Source organism: Ambystoma mexicanum, chromosome 2q (assembly GCF_040938575.1).
Source record: "Ambystoma mexicanum isolate Mex_15411 chromosome 2q, UKY_AmexF1_1, whole genome shotgun sequence".
NCBI lineage: Eukaryota > Metazoa > Chordata > Amphibia > Caudata > Ambystomatidae > Ambystoma > Ambystoma mexicanum.
Genome location: NC_090924.1, coordinates 1,261,552,691 through 1,261,567,487, shown reverse-complemented (window position 1 = coordinate 1,261,567,487; position 14,797 = coordinate 1,261,552,691). Strand labels below are relative to the sequence as shown.

The 14,797-nt window shown below is 45.4% G+C and overlaps 1 protein-coding gene across 2 annotated transcripts in view; it reads left to right on the top strand.

Annotated features, from left to right (window-relative positions):
• HDAC8 (histone deacetylase 8) overlaps positions 1-14,797 on the top strand; it is a 1,597,648-nt gene that overhangs the window by 45,664 nt on the left and 1,537,187 nt on the right. For both annotated transcript variants that reach the window (XM_069648647.1, XM_069648648.1), the window contains one exon: positions 8,304-8,356. In XM_069648647.1, coding sequence (XP_069504748.1) covers positions 8,304-8,356 — 53 coding nt within the window. The remainder of the gene's footprint in view (positions 1-8,303; positions 8,357-14,797) is intronic.

Here is a 14,797-nt window from a genome sequence, read left to right as displayed (position 1 = left end):
AGTGCGACTTGAGTTGCCTAGGCAACTCAGTCCAGGGTGCCTAAATTTCCCTCCACCCCTCCTAAGTACCCCAGACAGAGTGGCACCACTTTGGAGGGCTTCTGTGGAGAAGCCCGCCAAAAAGTGGGACAAAGGGCTCGACTTGGGTTGGAGTCACAGAAGAGAACACAAACGCCATTTTAGAATCAAGTTTTGGCAAAAAAAATAACAACCGGAGAATTGATATTAATTAAATAAACCGGCGGTATGTTCGAGGCTACCGTAAATAATTAAATAAAGATAGTAGCCTAAAACAATGGTTAATCCCATAGGAAAATATTCGCGGTTGAATATAAAAAGTAGTATCCACTGCCACCAGCCAAAACTCGATCAGGGGGGATGGAGACGTGCCCCCTCGACTAACAGACCCCGGGGCAATTGAATTGCCCCAGCCAGTACGTCCACAATATGATGGTTTGTACTGGTTCTGTTCAGAATTTAAGACTAGTAAAGTCAATGGTGACTTTACATGCCCTGGGAGACAGTAGTCAGTCCCAGGGTATGGAGTCTATACTGGGGGGTCACTATGACACCCCTGTGTTACTGCACGGAGGATGCTGTGTAACACACATCACAAAAACACATGAAGCCCTATGGAGTAAAAGACCCCATAGCCCATTAACCACATCTAGATTCAAAGAAACACTCTCAAATCATGCCCAAGAGTGAGGGTAAACGAGTCTCACTCTTGGCAGGAGAAAAAAATAAACCCCAAAAATCCAGCAAAGCTGCTGGGGGACTCACTAGGTTAGGAAATTCAGCCGAAACAGAGAATTCTCCCTAACAGTGCGCGCGGGTAACAGCTGGGAGGGAGCCATGGTGTTGGCTGTAAGTTCAAAGGCACAAACAATAGCATCGCAAATTTTCATGCCCCTATCTCTTTCCTGCTGAACTATCTTCACAATAGAGTGTGAAATATCATCAATAGGGATTTTAGCCCAATGATGCTGAAATTTCTTAAGAGCAGGTGGCTTAGCTTTAACAGAAAAGCAGGGAAAGGTAAAGGGAATCAAACATGACCAGACCATACCAAAGGTAGGGAGTTATAGGCTGAGAAATGAGGAATATTAGTAAAAATCATATCCAGTTGGTTTCCGCCTATATGAGTGGAACCTTGGTTACACAGTGGACAACCAAAATCAGCAAGAGAGGCAATAGGTTTATGTGCTGGAGAACCATGCAGTTTAGGGGATTGCAAATTAAAATCACCCAGAATGGCCAGTTTGGCGATGGCCAGGTCGTATGCCCTCGCATCCCATGTCACTTCGGGGTGGGGTAAAATTGCATCACTTCTGTGATTTCATCAGGTCAAGGGTCGTGCGATGTCACTTATGCTACCCCTGGCATTTTGGTGAAATGACGTGCCTGCTCTTCATCGTCGTCTTTAAGGAGTTTCAGCTATATATTTCCCACAGTATATTCATGAATTGATCCTTTTTATTGATGCATCAACACTAAACCGCTATAATCATTACTAGAAGTATTCTTGGCATGGCAGTTCCTATGATGTGAAATGGCCGTTTCTTTATTCCTTCTATAGCTACACATGATATGTCTGAAGCAATGCACAAAGTGGCACACAGGTATGCAGTTTCAAATTCATTCCTCCTAGTAAAGAGCTTGCTTTTATGGTGTGTACTTCTGTCTATATCGGAGAACTGTTATACGTGCGTGCGTCATAATGTGATATCCATTTAGAACTGTTGCAAAACAGTGGTCCAGTTAAATGTTATCTTGTAATAAAGAGTTGTTTATCCTTTCATTTCAGCCTACCAATAGTGCAGTGTAAAGTGAATATCTCGGAAGGTACACCATTAGTGCCATGACAGCTGTATTTGGATTAAATAAGTATGTCGCCATTAGGGAAAACCCATAATCTAACCCTCCCGACATATCATATCTAGTACTAACAGTCCAGGTTTCATTTTTATAACATACTACAGTTGGGTTAACCGCCAATCTTTTCCAATACCTTAGCAGGCAACTGGTTTTGTCTCTTGGGTACTGCACAAAGACCTGCCCGGCTCTCCAGCAGTATTCATGAGCCACACACCTCTGCAGATGATCCTGTCCCACAGACACCCTGAACGAGGTCTTTGAAGTATCTGGCTGGTAGGAGTACAAACGCCTTTGTGGGTACATAAGCTTGAAATGGAACTGAGATCATGGCGGTTCCAATACTTTCAGAACAAACACCATTTTCACAGGTTAGGAGGAATTCCAGATGCTTCTGTAATCTCTCTGGGCCAGGCTTGGTGTTGCCCATCATGAGAAATCTTCAGCAAATGTTTGTTAAGGAAGTCCTGGACTGCTGAGCAGTTCTTCCCCTGTGACTGTGACGTTGCAGATCAAACTCATTTAGTAGATCATCTGGCCTTAACAACCCATTCCAAGTGCTGGAATTGGTGGTAACAGCCCGGCAGCCCGAGTTAAAGAACCGAGCTAAGCAAGGGCGTTTAATGAGGGCACCGGGACGTTACCACTCGCTCCAGCCCGTGGAACGGGTTCTTCACGCCATTAGCGCCCGTCCTAAGGGCTGGGACGGGCCTAATGCAAAGTATTTTCTTACTGTGAATGGGTCGCCACGCTGCTCAAAGATAGCCACCATCGAATGGGAAGGCTGGGTTGAAGGAGCGGCAGCAGCTGCGGTGGTGGCGGACAGTGCAAAGTGGGGAGGTAAAAAAAAAGGAACTGAGTGTGCTGGGAAGATGGCAAGCGAATCGGCCATCAGGCGGTTCGGAACGTGGTCTAAGATCGCCAGTTTCAGTCCACATTCCTTTCCTCCTGATAGGCCGGCTTCCCCGCCATGGGTGCTAATTGGTGATGGTGCTCGGCTCAGAAATGACTCACAGCTTGGTGATATTGGCATCATTGTTTGCCAGCTACGCCTCCATTATAAGACTGGGCACCTTCAATAGTTGTTGAGTGATGACACTTGTTCACGATGCAGTTGCATAATTGGTTCCATTCAACACCCAATATTGTACACCTTGCTTACTACTTGTGATGAATAGTACTCTTAATTTTGCAAGACCAGATTTCTTTTCCCTCTCCAGATGTTTTGGGCTACATCTTCTATCAGCCCTTGCCAGCGTAGACTGTGGTTAGGGATCATGGCAGACGTAGTCCAAGTCTGGAGAGTCCTGGGTTGCAGACCCCTAGTTTACACCCTTGGAATAGTTCAGAAACAGGGAAGTCACCTGGAAGGCAGGCAAGTGAATTATTTAATCTTTTATAACATGCTTAATACTCGGGACAAGTCTCTAAGCGCGGGACTGGGATTAGAGCCTGTGTTGCTATGCGTTGGCTTGCTTCCAAAAGCACGTTGCACCTGAGCTATCCCCCAGACAAAGGTAATGAGAAGCTGATGGTTCTAAAAGAGACCTTCAAAAGAGACCAACTACGCACAGATATATCCACCCTAGCTGAAGTTTCGTACCACAGCTTCTGGCTTGCTAAAGTAGTGAGATTGTGGGACTTGTTTTCCTTCATACATGAGCAAAGGAATACTGGATAATTGAAAAATGCATCATGTGCAAAATACTTCTGCATGCAATATAAAGAAGGTTTGCCCAAGCATACCCTTTTCATCATAGTATCATTCTTTGCTGCCAAATGTCTCCAGAAGGGAATACAGACCCCTTTTACAAAGCTTAGGGTGAGGCGGACCCTGAGTTGTCTCTCCTCCATGGACAACATGTGCTGTTTCTCTAGCAGTTACTTGTGCCTTACTATCTGTGTGTCACCTGATCACCTCTCATAATGGCTTTCATGCTCTGAAAAAATGCAAAATATGTGCGCAATACCAGGCAACATTAATGTGCTATGCTAATCGTCACGTAGATGCAGCTGAATTTGTCTGGTCCATTTGGGTATTGACAATAACTGGAAATGTGGCTGCAAGGATGAAGTTCAAAACCCTCTGCATTGTCCACAAGGCCTTCTGGGGCCTTGGGCCAAAATACCTTCAACTCTCTCTTCCTAAATATCTTCCTTCTCGAGCTCTTCGCTCATCCACCTCCAACTACCTCAGGGTCACCCGCTTCTCCAAGCAACGAACTGGGGGTAGATCTCTCTCTGCAGCAGGGCCCTCCCTCTGGAACAGCCTTCCTGCCTCCCTGAAACTTGAGGAGAACCATCTCCGGTTCCGGAAGCACCTCAAAACCTTCCTCTTTGCCTCTGCTTTCTCTCCCTCTTTCCCCTGCTAAAATCACAGAACCTGCACTGAATCTGCAACTGGGCCACTCACCGATCTCGGTCCCTGGCCCAGCCACTCTTCTGCACTGCCTATCTGCACTACGGGACTGTCTCTGTATCCTACAGCCCCTTTTCCCGGCACTTACCTTGCACTTGCCACCAGCTGGCCCTATTATTTATCTTGTATTCTACTAACCATGTACTGCACTTTCCTTGCACTTGCCACGAGCTGGCCCTATTATTTATCTTGTATTCTACTAACCATGTACTGCACTTTCCCCTCTCCCCTTCCCCTTGCACTTTTCCCAGTCCCCCTACCCTTGCACTTGCGCGATCTGAATGACACCTGGCCTAGTAGGATCGTTGTCTGTCTCCACTTGTTCCCCCTCCGCCTCGTCGCGCCTTGAAACACTTGTGTATAGGCGCGTTACATATGCCATATCATATCATATCATATCATATCACATCATATCATACAACAGTGTTTCAGGAAATGTCCAAATAGATTCTTATCTTCTGGTTGGATGTCTTTACCTTCCAAGAAAATGCACTTCTTGCAGTATGTTGCTCCATTATCCTGTGCAAAGAAGTCTGTGGGATGGATGCCTTGTATATTTTTTTATTTTTAAAAAAATGGCTGTTTCCATTTCCGCCTGATCAGTGATCACAGGGTATGGCATACCATTCACTATGAGTAATCATGCCAGGTTGTATTGATATCCGCTCCTGAGTTTTCTGCAATCTCCTCCAGGGAAGTGCATGATGGAATCTTTGCCGCTGTGACTCGCACTGTGACGAATCAACTTGTGGGGAACCAGTGGTCCATGGATGAATATTGGTTTCTAAACCATCAATAAGCCCCACACCAGAAGCGATCCAAACAGATCGAAAACACAGGCAAATTATGAACGTCCTTGTCCAATTTTGGGATTTTGTGGACAGAACTGCAGGCTTCTAAAAAAGGTTGTGGATCGTTAGTTAGTTGCATCACAGCGGGAATACAATTTATTACCCAATGATATAAGGGACTGTCCACTTAAGGTTGTATAAAAATATCTACTTTATTATTATCGCAACAGGCCGTTCTAGCACACTACGAAATACAACCCACCCTGTAAAGGAATGCAAAGGACAGACCATTTCAAAGAAGGAAAATGGATGCACTCTGGATACTGACAGGAGGGTAGTCGGTATAGTAAATAATCGCAACAGTTCAAGGATACTTGGTTTCAGCACAAAGAGAGCAATGGGTCGTAAAATATCACTAAGGACGTTCGGAGAAGGACGAGGGGGGCCAAACCATGATGTACCTTGTGCTGGAGATGTTCTTGGTGTTCGACGGAGCCGAGTCGGTTTCAGGGTGCTTTGCAGCTTTTGTGACAGAGTTCAAGACGGGAGATAGCTGTGGGTATCAGGTGGCAGGCAGTTCGGCGAGCGAGGCTGGGACGGACGGCTGCAGGCTGGCCTATATGGCGGCTCAGGGTCCGGAATAGTCTCCATGCTGGTCGGCAGTTCAGAAGCACTGGTCAAGGCATCTTGGGCGGCTTTAGCAACTGCGGCATAACAGTCAGCGTTACAGTCGGTTGTAGCTCGAGGGGCTCGACTGGCTTGAAAATTTCCTTTAAGGAGGATGTCGGTAGATGCTAGTCGATGCACTTCTCATAGCTTCTTCACTGGGCTTGCGCCCTCTTTTAAGGCGGATGGCCCAAAGCTGAGGAGAGTGTTGCAGGCAGCTGCCTTGTCCTTGGTTTGGTTCAGAGACTCTGGCACTCCCCACCTAGGAAGCTTGCTGCAGAGCCTAGCAGGGCCCGCTGTGTGCTGGTTGGGTAGCGGGTCTGGAGCTGCTGGAGGGTCCTCTGGATTCTGTATCTCCCTCTGTTCCGTGGGAGATGTTTAGGGGAGGGGATCTTGCTTTTCCCTTTGGAGGTCCTTGCCTTCCTTCACTGTCGGAAAATGTAAGTTAGACTGTACCTTCAGCCAGGGTCCAATGATGATTTCTTCTTTCTGCTTCTGCTGAAGCCTTCAGATCTGCTAAAAGAGGGGCTCGGCCAAGTCAAATGGACTGCAGGGATTGGTGTAGGCTAAGCCTACCTTAATGAACCAATCCTGGGTCCAGACCAACAATCTCCTGTATGCGTGAGGTCATAACCAGAGTGCTTTGCAACAGAAAAGGTACAGGGGTGAAAACATGTAGTACTAAGTGGTAGGTGTCCTCAAAGCTGCAGCAAGACCAGACTCTCTGGCTCCGCCAAACCAAATATTTGTACCTTCTGAATGGGGTTCCCCTGCAGGGATGACTACTGTAACGCGCAGTCCCAGACATGACAATTCATTGTCAATCGATACCGGAGCTGGCTTCAGGTTGACACAGTTGCATTTGAAAGGTTTTTGGGGGGTTCCTGTCTCCTTTGTTAGCCTCTGTAGCCAGGTCCCATGTGGGCCTGTTTGAATTACTTTCCGATTAGTATGCCAAGTTCTGCCACCAGCTACAGAGCTCAACAAAAGGACAGGGTGGATCCATAGAGCCTTTAATAGTTAATCAGGCTGGCCATGGCATGGGGAAGTTTCGGCCCTCCCCCTTCTGGAGATGCATCGTGTACTCCACCTTTCATATCCCAACTAAATATGACGGGGGGGGGGGGACTGCGCCTGTAGGCTGTGTCCACCCAGAGTACACAGGTCTGTGCATATGTTGTGCGTATGTTGTGCAGTGAGCATAGGAAAATGTGTACGGATTAGCCCCACACGATTTCTGGACGTTGATCTGCCATCATTCAATTTCATTTAAAATTTCAAAAAGCCCAGACGAGCGCACCCCCACCGTGCAGATGGTCGAATTCCTCACACCCCCTCCCCCCACTTTCTTTTCAAACTGTCCAGTCATTGAAACTGAGGGCATACAAGTTGCTTTATGCCAAAGAGGGACACAGGGTTGATCAGAGAATCTAGTCATGTGAATAGAATATGGGACGATTTCGGGTGGGGATGTAGGCTAGACTTTGTAGAGGAGTGTTAGCTGGTATTCTGCTTTTTAGGACTTTCTAGATGTGAGTTTTTTTTATTTTTTGTAAGCGAGGTCAAGTTCAGGTAGAACTCCTTCGAGCGTCATTTGCATCAGCCAATTCAGGACCTGGGCATGCTTGGTGGGATATCCTAGAAGAATTGCTGATTTGGGCGTTGGGCATTTGAGTTTCATATCCCGGATTGGATGATGGACTGACAGGCTCTGTTTGAGTCAATGGTTGTCATTAATGCAATTGCTTTTCTAAATGTGTGTCATTTGTGTATTGGTTATCTTGATGTCTGTATTGGTCAGGAGTTCTCCCAGGAGTTTCATGCAGAGGTTGAAGATAAGTTGGTGCCTGTGGTTTGGTAAAAGGTGATCCACTTCAGGAATTTACCTGTCAAAGCCTGTGCGGATTGCAACTGTATTGAGGAAAGCATCACCGTCAATGGTATCTAACAGGGTAGAGCGATTTAGTAGGCATGGGTGTTGAGGGTATTGTCTATAACTTAGATGGTGGTGGTTTCTGCTGCATAATGGTTAGAATATGGATTGGTTGTCCTGTAGGAGATGTTGCTATATGATCATTTCATGTAGCCACAAAGGTGACAATATTTGCACACCATTTGCTCAGGAACAAAGATGCGTACAAAGAAGTATTACACACTTTCCCTTCAGATATGTATAACCAGGTTCTAACTAACAGTTAATGAAATGTGTATTATGTACTGTGGTGTTTTTCAGCACAGGGGAATGCACGATAATAATGTGCAATATCCTGTACTGCGTTAATTAAACCTATAGCAGACCAGCAGGAGTACTATGTTATATTTTATACAGCTATGCATCAAAACCACAAATGTTGAAATTAATTGAAAGGGTGTGTTGTCGGGTTGTTTCTCAGGCCCAGTTGGTGTTGCTGTAATATCTACTTTGGCTTTGCTGATATTTCTTTCCACTGCATTTAAGACACTGCAACACTGCAATGTGTGTATTAAATGGTTGGCACTCTTTCTGAACTGAGCATAATTTCATTTTTTCTTTTCTTGCTATGTTTTTGCAGGCCAGCATGGTGCATTCATTGATAGAAGCGTATGGACTGTTGAGTGAGATGACGTAAGTTGCATTCAACGTTTTTTAGTTTTTACTCTTTATTTTATTTGTATTTTGCACTGTTAAGAAAATCATTGCATCATAGATATGTGTTAGTAGGTATGAGGCAGAAACCAGGATGACTCTTTTGTGGTACATTCTATATTAATTTGGAGTTCTATTAGACATTACTTGCATATTGAGTTGCTTAATGGCACGAGATGAGACTAAGGGGTGAGGAGGGAATCACACTCATGAAGGCAAAGGAATATATTTTCTTAGTTGCATTTCAGGTGCCCAATTAACAAAATATAGCGACAATATGAGTTCATAAGCCAACAATGATGACGGGTCCTCCAGTTATGAAGACTCTTCATAGAACCATCCTATTCATGAGGTACACTGGGGCAGAAAACTCTTAAAGTGATGCTCAGGGTCTTGAAAATCATCATGCATTGTAGGACAGGCAGCCATTGAAGACTTTGTAGTGTGATCATGCTTGAAAACTACCACATGTTCACCTTAGTTTAAGATGAGTTGCAATGTATGCACAAATTTCCTAGGGAGCCCCGCTTAAATGCTGATGGAGCAGTCGATTTATTTAGAGGACTAGGACAGTTAATATGTCCACCTTTTGTGGATTAAGGAAAGGAAGCATGGAAAATACCACATCTTTAACAAGGGTATTGCATTTACGCTGTTCAGTTCATATAATGTATGTATTAGGTGGAAGTGCCTTAACTGGGGTGCCTAGGGAGGAGTGTTGAGGTATCATGTGCTGTGCAGCCTTTCTCCAGGTCGGTGGACTGCAGTCCTTCCTCTCCTCTAGGTGTGCTTCCTTGATGGAAAGCAGTCACTCACTCTTTAGGATTGTGGTGTCCCATGCTTTTTTATGGCTGTTGGTTGTACTTTCTTGCCTGGTGGTGTCATCAGGACTGGTATTGATCCATTTGGGCTCTCCTACCAGGTACTCCCACCTGAGTGCCTTTAGGTATCTGATGAAGGCTGGACACCAGACAGTAGAACAGATGGTAAAATACATTGACTTCCACTTCTGGTGACAATAGTAGGCACTAAGCGTGGCACTTTGGATCATGGCTGCCAACTCTGGGCATCACCACCACTCTACCGACCTGTTCAGGATCTGCTGTACCACAACTCCGTTTTTTTTTTGTTTGGTACCAACTTGCAAAGTTACCATGCGCCTGATTATTATTCCAATTCGAGAAGGTGTCGCAGGTTGTGTGGAGCAAGAATAAAGTGACACTAGTGACCCTGACCCCTTGGAGCAATAGTTGAAAGGACTTCGCCACACTGGGTATTTGTGAAAGGTAGGTTGGTTTATTATATTGAATTGAAAATGCCCTTTACGGATGACACGTGTTTCGACACACCAGTGTCTTTTTCAGATCATGGCTGGTAGCAATGCTGATAAGTAACATAAAGACAGTGAACATATGGCAAAATAGACGGATATGCATTACAATCATAGGTCATGATAAAACAAATTAAAAACGACCCATACCGAAAAAAGTCAAAATCGTGGTGTGGTCACAGAGAAATAAGGAGGGGTGAAGGGTAGGGAAGTCAAAGGTAAGTCATATTGAGAAAAAACAAATAAACAAAATCAAATGACAAAAACACAAAAGCGTTATTAGCAAATAGATAATCAAAAGTAAAAAACAATTGCTGAAATGATTGACATTTTTGGAGATTTTTGCCCTTGGCAGCCTTACCTAAATCTCAAGTCAAAAGGTTTCAATTGGGTGAAACACACAGTCATGGGTTAAATCCCCCTATGAGAAATCATATAAAAAATAACACATTATAGGTATGCGTGGTTTAAAAAGCCATAGCTTTTAAACAGAATTTATGTTTATGAAGTGTAATTTATTCAAACCAAAATATGCGCCAAAAATATGTGTGCCTATCAGAAAAACAAGTTTGTCTGACACAAATAGGTTTAAATTACCGTAGAGTACGCACGAGCGGGCGTGCCATTGACATTGCTGTGAAACTATAAGTTGCCGTGCACTTCTTGAATCATTTTACAAAGCAGTGGAGAAGTTAGAGTAAAACACGAGCAAGCATGCCGGGAAGCGGCAGAAAATCGGGGTCGGATTGCAACCAAGCGCGATAGCGCTACAGAGAATTAAGGTGCAATCGTCCAATGTGACATGATATAATTATATCTGATAGAAAGATAGTATAGCGCTGGAGCCTACCTCCTGGTCCGCTGAAGTCTGCTGCCGTCTGGATTGTGCAGATCGCTGCACTGGCACAGTTAACATAGGTTGTCATGGCAATCTAAAGTCCTACTACTCTTTCCATTGAGCCTCATCTAGGAAGTCAGGCAAGGAACAAACGAGCGCCATGTTTTGGGCTCATAACCAATGAGGTTGTTACAGAAACACCCGTGAAGTGATGTTTAGGTGGTTTTTCAAGGGCTTATTGGTTGCAATATATTTACAAAGTATTTTAGTACCAAATAAGAGTAGCAGGCAGAGAAATGTACACAGAACCTATACTACGTGTTATCCGATATTAATGTATGTCATTATACATAAATTCCTTTTGAGCTACAGATATCAGATTTATAAGACATATCTTTGTTAAGGTGTGAGAAAAATGTCAATAATGCACTTTATTAATATAAAATCCCTGTCGTACTAAATACTACATATTGTATGTTTGTAAGCAGAATAGACAAAAAATGAAAACTTTAAAGAAAGTGCGCCATCTCATGGTCTCGGTTCAGACCAAACTCCGTCGCTCTGAATTTGCATATGATGCGGGCTTCACACTGGCGAAGGAGGGTTTCCCTGTCTCCACCTCTCTCACCCAGGATCTGGTTTTAAAGGCTGATATTCACCTCCTGCTCCTCATCTCCTTCCTCCTCTATTCTTTCCCTAGTGTTAAACTCTCATGTGTTTTCCCTTTTCATCACTCCCCTTTTCATCACTCCACATTCTCCCTCTTGCTTCCTTTTGCCCATTTCGGTCTTTTATTTTACTGTTGGTTGTACTTATTTTCCTTACCTTCCCTCTTTTTTCTATTTCTTTGTTATTGTTGCACATTCTCTCTGTCTCACCCCCCTCTGTGTCTGCCTCACCTCCCTCTGTGTTTTTCTCACCCCCGGTCCCCCTGGTCATTTTCACGCCCCGTCTCTCACCCTCCCTCTGTGTCTCTCACCCCACCATGTTTCTCACCCCCTGTGCCTGTCTCACCCCTCCCCCTCTGTCTCTCACCCTTCCCTGTCTGCCTCACCGCCCCCATTTCTGGATCTGCCTCACGCTCCCATTTCTGGAACTGCCTCACGCTCCCATTTCTGGATCTGCCTCACGCTCCCATTTCTGGATCTGCCTCACGCTCCCATTTCTGGATCTGCCTCACGCTCCCATTTCTGGATCTGTCTCACCCCCTCCCTTCCTGTATCTGCCTCCCCCTAACCCCTTTCTGTATCTGCCTCACCCACCGCCGCCCTTCTATGTCTGCCTATTCCTGTCTGGCTCTACCACTAAATGTATAAATACCTTGTGTATCTTCACATTAGCGGTATCTCTCCAGGCTGTGTCTCTCTCCCCACCATGTTTCTCGCCCCCCTGTGTCTAGCTCGCCCCTCCCCTTCTTTCTCTCAACCCCCCTCTTTGCCTGTCTCACCCCTCCGTCTCTCACCCTTCCCTGTCTGCCTCACCCCCCCATTTCTGTATCTGCCTCACTCCCCCAATTTCTGTATCTGCCTCACTCCCCCCATTTCTGTATCTGCCTCACTCCCCCCATTTCTGTATCTGCCTCACTCCCCCCATTTCTGTATATGCCTCACTCCCCATTTCTGTATCTGCCTCACTCCCCCATTTCTATATCTGCCTCACCCCCCTTCCTGTATGTGCCTCCCCCTAACACCCTTCTGTATCTGCCTCACCCCCCCCCCCCCCCCTCCCAACTCCTCCCTGTGGCCCTTCTATGTCTGCCGATTCCTGTCTGGCTCTACCACTAAATGTATAAAAAACTTGTGTATCTTCCAATTAGCCGTATCTCTCTGGGCTTTGTTTCAGGGTTTTCCAAAAGTGTAAAGTTATGTTTGGCTCAAAGTCAGTATAGAATATTTATTCTCTTATTATTCTCAAAATGATCCTCTGCAGCTCTTAATGTAGGGCGGAGGCTTTCGGCTCTGTAAACGTGTGATATCTTTGCCTTTTTTATTCTCCCATTCTGTGGCGATCTTCTCTTCTCTTTTTTGTTTCATGGTAAAACACTTGTAATACTGGGTATTACACTCTCTTAATATTGATTTCCTATGTGGCTATCTGAAGCTATTCCTACTGGGACCTTTTGTTTTTTTCTCCTCTTAAATGTCTCTGAACTTGACAAGGTAATCTCTGTCCTTAGTAATTCGCTCTTTGGCTTCCACCTCCTTTTAGGAGGTACTCTCTTCCTTTTATCCTTGTAGATGTAGACCCGTTTCTTGTTGGGTATTGCTCTCTCTTAATATGGATTTCCTCTTGAGTCCCGTACCCCTGTGGCCTTTCGTTAGATTCTCCTTTCATATGTCTCTGAAATTGACAATTTCCTCTCTGAATTATCTCACTTGGTTTCTCAGTCTTTTCTCTTAGGCTGCCAATATTTAGCAATAGTTATCCTTTCCAAACCTCCTGGGTTTTCCCCACATACAGGGTTCTTGCTTTCTCAACTTTTCATATTCAATGAGATAGTGTTCATCTGGTCCCCGTAGCCTCCCCTTGTCAGAATCACCCTCGTACCTTTGTTCAGTGTGGGCTGATTCACCGAGCTCGGCTTTGGGCTGTATCCGCTACGGCTTCTCGTCACGTCCATTTCCTCACTTTCGTTGCAGGCTCGCTCTCCGTGTCGCATGCTTTCTGGACACTCGGGATAGGTTTGCAGAAAGTAGGGTCTGTTACTCACTGCCGCTAAGGTTTCTGTGTTTTTCGCTGCGTCCCATACCCACGTCAGCTGTACTGTGGCAATGCTACCACTTGCAAGGATCAGCTTTTCTTCAGACATACAGCGGCTTCCACACTGCTCTCTGCCAGGCGCCTCGTGTCTTTGGTCAATGTTTCCTATTCAGCAGGCTCTCGTTGGCTGCACTCTGCTCTGCCCTCTAGGCCGTAGCTATGTCAGAAGGATTTCCCTGCGTATCGGTTTCTCTCTCCTCTTCCATATCTGGTTCCTTTTCCTTTTCAGATTGTCGCGTGGGAAAAGGAGCATGTTGTTTCCATTCATGGTTTGTCTTCGGTCCAGCATTACATGCAGCCAATAGTTATGAATCCAAATCAATTATGTTTCGGGGCAGTCCCATGTTAGCAGATAGTCTGACTGGTATAGGGAGATGCACTTGGGAATGGGAGACTTTGTCCCCTAGAGGAGATTGTGTCCTCCCACGTATTCCTCATCTTATGATATTTCCTTATCCAGCTTCAGCTGCTTCAGAAACCTTTTCCAGCAGAGGGCCATCTGACTCGATGTCCCTCGGAGGCCTCTGTTTCGATGCCAACGTCATCAATGGTCTAAAGCATGCGCAGTGACCGTTGGTTCAGTTCAGTTTTTCCACGAAAGCTATTGCTTCGGATACGGTGAAAACTAGCGGCAGGTAGGTCAAAATCCCCTTCGACGACTTGTCGAAGGAAGACAAAAAGATCGAGATCACACAGTGGTTCTCACCACTTGTCATCTTTGGGATGTTCGAAGAAAAGGCACCATAGATCGCCGTCTATGTCGTCATCAAGTTCCTCCCCAGAACGGACTAAATGCCCAACGAAATCAGCCTCCCTGAGTGGTAGAAGTACAGAGTGAAAATGATGCAAGTATTCGAGAATGCGGCCTTGACCCCCTCAAAGACTTATGAAAGCCAAGCCCAGGTCAAAAAACTTGACAAGAAAAAAGATGAGGGCAAACCCTGTGCGCCCTCGGACCCGGGGGCAAGGAAAAATATCCTCGAGAGCGGTCGAAGGATCCCTCGAGTCGAGATTTATCTTCCTCGAGGAAGAAGTTCTCAATGCCATCGGTGCCGAAAGACTCTCGTTGGACCCTAACAACAAGTTCTCGACGCCGACGGTGTTGAAGATTTCTGCCCCACAGTCGACGCCATTGAGGATTACACCACTACCAATAAAGGATTTGTTTTTATCACTTTCTTCTATTTGAGGAAGCAGAACATTCCTCTGATGATTCACGTCCCTTTGGTCTACAATATGTAACACCTGGGCTCCCTGAACCCTTGATCTCAGAGGAATCAAGGTTGAGAAATGTAAAGGAGTCTCTGCAAAATGCAAGTGGACTAGATACGTCCCCAGAACTAGAATTTGGGAAACCTGATCCCACTGACCATGCAGAAGGGTCTTACATACGCTTAACGTCCAGGGTGGTAGAATACATGGGGTGGAAAAGACCCTCACCAATATATGAGCAGGATGATCTTACTGACATCCTAGATAAAGGACCCCATGA